At 36.7% G+C, this 6,334-nt stretch overlaps 1 protein-coding gene across 1 annotated transcript; it reads left to right on the plus strand.

Annotated features, from left to right (window-relative positions):
• Positions 1-1,243: 1,243 nt before the first annotated feature.
• Positions 1,244-6,147, plus strand: LOC113116429 (zinc-binding protein A33-like). The gene is made up of 6 exons (XM_026284593.1): positions 1,244-1,468; positions 1,689-1,784; positions 2,172-2,405; positions 2,790-2,812; positions 2,941-3,056; positions 3,965-6,147. The coding sequence occupies exons 1-6, from the start codon at positions 1,403-1,405 to the stop codon at positions 4,525-4,527; spliced, it is 1,098 nt and encodes a 365-aa protein (XP_026140378.1). The 5' UTR covers positions 1,244-1,402; the 3' UTR covers positions 4,528-6,147.
• The last annotated feature ends 187 nt before the right edge of the window (positions 6,148-6,334 follow it).

Consider the following 6,334-nt stretch of genomic DNA (forward strand, 5'->3'; position numbering starts at 1 on the left):
TGCAATTTAAAGATAACAAATTGTATATATATATATATATATATATATATATATATATATATATATATATATATATATATATATATATATATATATATATATAAGTACGATTCAGATAAAAAATATAATGGCATCAAAATAAATTATATACGTGTAATGAATTGTATAAATGAAAGTTTAAAACCAAACTAAAATTTGGGTCGGTGTCCACTATCCACTAGAGGGCCTCAATAACCTTCACATCATTTTTATTTAACTGTACGCCCCAATAACGTTGATTTAATTGGAGAACACATAGTTCATTATAAATATGACATTCTAAATATTGATAAATACTGATAAATTACTGACACTCTTAGGCCTACTTTCTTTTAGCCCAATAAAAATATTTAACAACATACTCCTGTGTCGTCATTTCAGTAGAATTCCTAAAGGGAAATATATTGGGTCTCAAAGAATAAAAATAAAAAAGATTCCACCATTCTGAAGTGTCTTAAAAGTGCATTTTTATGTGCTGTATATGACTGTGTTTTAAATATGATTGCACTTTCCCTTTTACTGAATCTGCATCTCAGCAGTCAGACACTCAGGACAGGTCCATGAATAATACATTCCCTTGGCTGAGCAGTTTCTCACACAGAGAGAGAGAGAGAGAAAGAGAAAGAGGTGACGTATTCCACAAAGGATTTTTTTTTCTTGGCATACAACTCTGCCCTCGACTATTTCACAGAAATATTCAAAAAATCTTTGCCTGACAGACTGCTCTTTATGAAACATAAGCTTCCTCTGTTTGCACATACAACACAGGCACATAGTCTCTCTTTATCTGCTCTTATATATCATTTGTGCTCACACACACACACACACACATACAGACAAAATCCTTGTATCAGACCCCTTAGAGTGAAATGTAAGCCCCTCTCCAGCCCTACTATCTGTCTTGCTGCCTGTAATAGTCTGCCTGTGTTCTCTGACGTTAGCTCTTGTTGCAGACAGAAATAGAATATCTCTTAACTAACTTCCATAAATCGCTCGTGTGGTGCAACGAGACAGCTGTGGACCCCACAATTCCCCCCTTTGCTTTTCTTCTCCTGTGCTGACATCCTATTATGTAAAGTCAAAACCATATAACATTGTATTTATTTTTAATGTAACTGTTTTAGATCAGTCGAATGTGTTGGTCACCTCCAGCCTCTGAACCAATCAGTCTGTCGCCCTTCTTTGATATATTGCCCTCATATTGCCTTTGTCCTTCCCTCCTCTCTATCTCTCTTTCTCTCTCTCTCGTTCTCTGTCTGTGAGTGTTTATACACACCTATCAGTCAGTTTGATTTAACCCCTCTCTCTCTCACATGTGAGATACCAGAGTTCTGCCTGCTTTGTTCTGACAAGATAAACTGGAATGCACACAAATCACATGAAGGACACAAACAACAACTTTAACAACTCTCTCCTCGGTGCCCAAAAGGTAGGAATAAAATGTCACCTTCGTATGTCACGGCAAGGTGAAACACACAGTGTGAGTGGTTTTTATTTTCTAGAAGGTTCCAAGTGGGACGAGAGTTTGTGATGTTTGGATTCTTTCTAATGAATACAAAGAAAATCTGTTGTTTAGGACTATGCAAACTGTTCATAATCTAATCAGCCTGATTCTTAAGTGAGACCGTTTGTGCCCATGTGTGTTTCAGGAGAAGCTTATCCAGGCTATTAAGAAGATCAAACATGAAATTGATGAATGTTATGAGGCTGAGAAAGAGGCTTTTGTGGACGCACTGGAGGTCGAGGTACTGCCTGATTTACCTTGATAATATTTGATGGTCTTTTAATGTCACTAAGTGGCTGAAATGGAAAAATAAAACAAAAATATGACAGAGGTGATGTGGGATTTGATGAAATGGAAAAATAAAACAAAAATATGACATGAGGTCATATGGTATGTGATCACCCCTTGCAAAAATATACAGAAAGTTCTTTTTTTTTTTTTTTTCTAAAATTTTCTAAAACTCCTAATGAACAATTTCTGGTATTAAATATGAATAATAACTTCATTAGAAAGCTAATCTCAGCCTGCCCATTTTTTCCAGAAGTTATTTGTCTTTTATGTTATTAGTCTCTCTTCCTTCATGTTTCCCATTAAGTCATTAATGTCCCCCTTTTCCGCTCTTTCACAGAACAGATTTGAAGAGATAGAGCGTGAAATCCGAGCAGAGTTCCAAAACCTCCATCGTTTCCTGGATGAGGAGGAAGAGACGGATCTGGAGCGGCTAAGGAAGGAAAGGGACAGACGAGTGAAGATCTTAAAAGAGAGAGAGAAAAAGATTGGCATGCAGAGTAGAGATCTAGAGAAAGCCATCGAGACGCTGAACTGCAAACTGCGGGAAGATGACAGCCCTAAACTTTTGAAGGTGGATTTCCATTTTAAGTTGTATAAACTAACAGTTTAACTAAGCAATGAAATCTTTATATTTAGGCCTTAAGTAGTGTAGTGACCTGCACTGGGAGAGAAATAAATCCTTATGCTCTATGGGCTGTCTAATTAAAATAACGTTTTTTTATTATTGTGCATTCCACTGTAATGAAATCATCTACTCTGACCGCATCACATATGTACTGTAAAATACTAAGTCATGCAGTAGACACCCACAGAACATGCTAGATGCCATTTGACACTGTTCAGATCAAGTGCCTGAGTGAGGAATCTGAAGAGCTGACTGCTGCAATCAGGCAGTGAAACGTGTTTGAAATCTGAACATTCTTGCTCTAAACACTATATTTTTCAATCCATTTAGGAAATCAAAGAGCTTCTGAAAAGGCAAGTTTCTTTTTTATTGATTCTTTCTCACTTGGTCTCTAATTCTCATATAATCTTAATCACTGTTGTTATTTTTTCTCATTCTGTTCACCATCTACCTCTGTTCTGGCTCTGTTTATCTTCATTAGATGTGAGGTGAATTTCATTCGTCCTCCCCCAATAGACAGCGAAATTGTCTTTGGTCAGTTTGTGGGGCCCATTCAGTATCGGATCTGGAAACACATGAAAACATCCCTCTACCCAAGTACTAAGACTACATTTTAATTTATATCATTTTATTATGTACTAAAAAAAATCTGAACTATTTTAATTCTCACTATGAGGTGGTGGTTAGGTTCATGCCAGGTACTCAAACCTTTTAAATCTTTTTATCAATGATCAAGTCACTATTTCTGCAGGTTACATTGCCACTTGTTGGAAGATTTGTGCTATGAGATATTAAATGAAGTAATTTAAACATTCAGTGCGACCAACCACTTGCATACTGAGGAGGTACAACAGTTTTTAATTTAAACTTTCTTTGCAACTGTTAAAAAAGAATACTCTATTTATAATTTTATAATTCAATTTTATAATTCAATTTCATGTCCGCCATGTTGTTACTATCAAATGATCTATAAGTATTGTGAACTATTTTATTCCATTCAAGTCATTCAAACTCAAATCAATGGTTTATTCAGTAGAGTATTCAGTTAATTTCAGAAAGAGTACAAGAATATTTCATTTCACAAACAAAACACCACCACTATAGCTTAGTACTGTAAATCCCTGCTAAAAAATAAAATAGAAACACATCACAGAAGTGGTTTTACTTGTTATAATGGGACTTTTATTGGTTTTAATGGAAACTGTAATGTTTCTGCTATTGGTCACCTTCTATTGGTGGCTTGTTAAAACCATTAAATCCTAATGTAATGTGTCCCAAAAAAGCTGAAGTTAAAAGTTGATAGTATGTAATACTGTAGTGAAAACCATTAAAATTTCTTTAAAGGTTTCTATAGTTTTTTTGTTTGTTTGTTTTTTGGCAGGGCTAAAATGTGTATTTTTATGCTTTATTAGAATCAAAAACCTACGTACAGCACCTTTAAAAATACACAGATTACTTATTAGTCTGATGTAAATAATTTCTGAATAACTTATCTGCATACACAGACATATCCACGTTGACTTTTGACCCTGAAACAGCGCATCCCTACCTAACCCTCTCTGCTGAGAAAAATTCAGTGAGTTTCGAGGAAGACAAGGTGCTGCCTAACGAGAACCCAGATGAAAGGAACCCGAAGCGCTTCCACTTCTATTACTGCGTGATGGGTTCAGAGGCCTTCACTCATGGCCGTCATTACTGGGAGGTGGAGGTGAAAGGCAAGACCGCCTGGCGAGTGGGTGTGGCCAGAGCAGACATCCCCCGGGGAGAGATGAACTCTTCTTCAACGTTAAACGGACTGTGGACACTGTCTCTCAGAAATGGCTCGATCACAGCCTGCACCCACCCAAAGCCCACAAAGGTGCTCTCATACACCCTCCCCATCCGCATTGGCATCTTCCTGGACTGTGATAAAGAGGAGGTTTCTTTCTACAATGCTGTCACTATGATGCCACTCTTCTCATTCTACATAGGGACTGTTCTAGAGCCGCTCTATCCATTCTACAACCCATGTGACACAGATGAAGGAAAGAACTGCGCTCCGCTTTCCATATTTCATCCATCACTCTGAGGGATTGATATCGAGGTTTGGTTTTAGCACTTCCACTGCTGACACAGTTTAAAACGCTAAATTCTGATCACCTCGAAGCATGGATGCCTGTAAAGCTAGAGAGCTGTTTTGTTGTGTAGTTGTGTTTGGCTGATCTACTTAAGTAACACTAAACAGTCGCTATATTACAAATCGCCCCCTATATGATCATTCACTATTCACTGAAAAACTGAAGAAATGTAAGAATATTAAAGGGATAGTTCACCCAAAAATTTCCAATTTGTCATAATTTACTTACTCTCATGTCAATGGGGACCTGTTTGGTTCTTCAAAATTATTTTGTATAAAATAATATGAAAATATGAACATATGAAAAAAAACTTACAGAGGTTTGGAACGACATGATGGTGAGTAAATGATGACAACATTTAACATTTTTGGGTGAACTATTCCTTTAAGTGGGCAAATTTGAAATCTGGATGAGCTCGAAGTGCCATTTTCTGCAAGGATATTCTCTAGCGGCTAGATATTGAGTATACATTGGTTGTCCATTTGTTATTTAGGTGCATTATGAGATTAAATGAGTACACTCTATACACTTTTAGACATAATTTAAAATAATGCACCATATAAAGGTTGGGGTGACTTCATACACAACCAGTGAGATTTGCTCTATTCAGTTTATGTCATCCATTCTGTTCAGGATCTGAAAAGACTTAAAAAAGCAACGTTGAGATTAGATTTTTGCAGTGTATTTCTTTATAGAAGAAATATTACTTACACATAAGGAATATTACTCTCAGAAATGAAAATTCTGTCATTATTCATTTGTTTCAAAACTGTATGCCTTTACGGGTTTGATGTCACTCTTGAAAACCAGTGAGCTTTGATTTTATTGATGTCTAGCATGCACCATATCTGTTTTGAGAGCTGCAGAGGAGGTGAAGATAGTGCATGACTCACACGGACAACATTTATAGTGCTTTTCTGTCCTTTTTGAAACTTGACAGGCTGTGGTCACAATGAACTATCGATGTGTACAAATAAAATAAATAGAAACAAAAAAACAATAAAAGTGTATTGAAAAGAAGATGAGTTTGGAATACTGGATCTCATCTAATCTCAAAAGCTAAGCAGGGTTTGGCTCGGTTAGTAGATACCAGGTGCTTTATCTTCGGGTGGCATGTTGGCTCAGTGTTAACTTTCACAGCAAGAAGGTGCCTGGTTTGAGTCCCAGCTAAGTCAGAAGGCCTTACTGTGTGGAGTTTGAATGTTCTGCCTGTGTGGCTTATTTCCGTGTGCTCTGTAATGGACGACCATCTGTTCAGGGTGTTTCCCTTCCTTTAACCCAAAATGCTGGGTGGGCTCTAGCATCTCCGTGACCCTACACAGGACAGACTGTTTGGAAAATGGAAGGATGGAGCCTGGAATGACATTAGGGTGAAAAAATAATAATAGAATTTTAATTTGGGCGTGAACTATTTATTTTTATTTTGATATATTTGTATGCAAATAAATAAAACACATGTAATTCATCATGCAAACTGTTTGAAAGTCACATTTGTGCATGTTTTGTATCATAAGAAGTGTACTTGCACAATAAAATAGAAAGCCATGAAAAAATAAAAATGAATTACAATTCTCTGCCTGTTGACATACTATTAAAAGCAACTGTTTAACATTACTTGTCTATAAATAAGCAAGACAGGTCCGTTGTATTATCCCAGCTATGTGCTGTTGGAGTGACAAAACAAAAGAGGGAGGGTCTCTCTGCACCCTCCCAGCAACAGGCCGGGGAGAAGGGAAGAAAAAGCTAGAGAGACAGATG

The sequence above is a fragment of the Carassius auratus genome, chromosome 16 (assembly GCF_003368295.1).
Source record: "Carassius auratus strain Wakin chromosome 16, ASM336829v1, whole genome shotgun sequence".
NCBI lineage: Eukaryota > Metazoa > Chordata > Actinopteri > Cypriniformes > Cyprinidae > Carassius > Carassius auratus.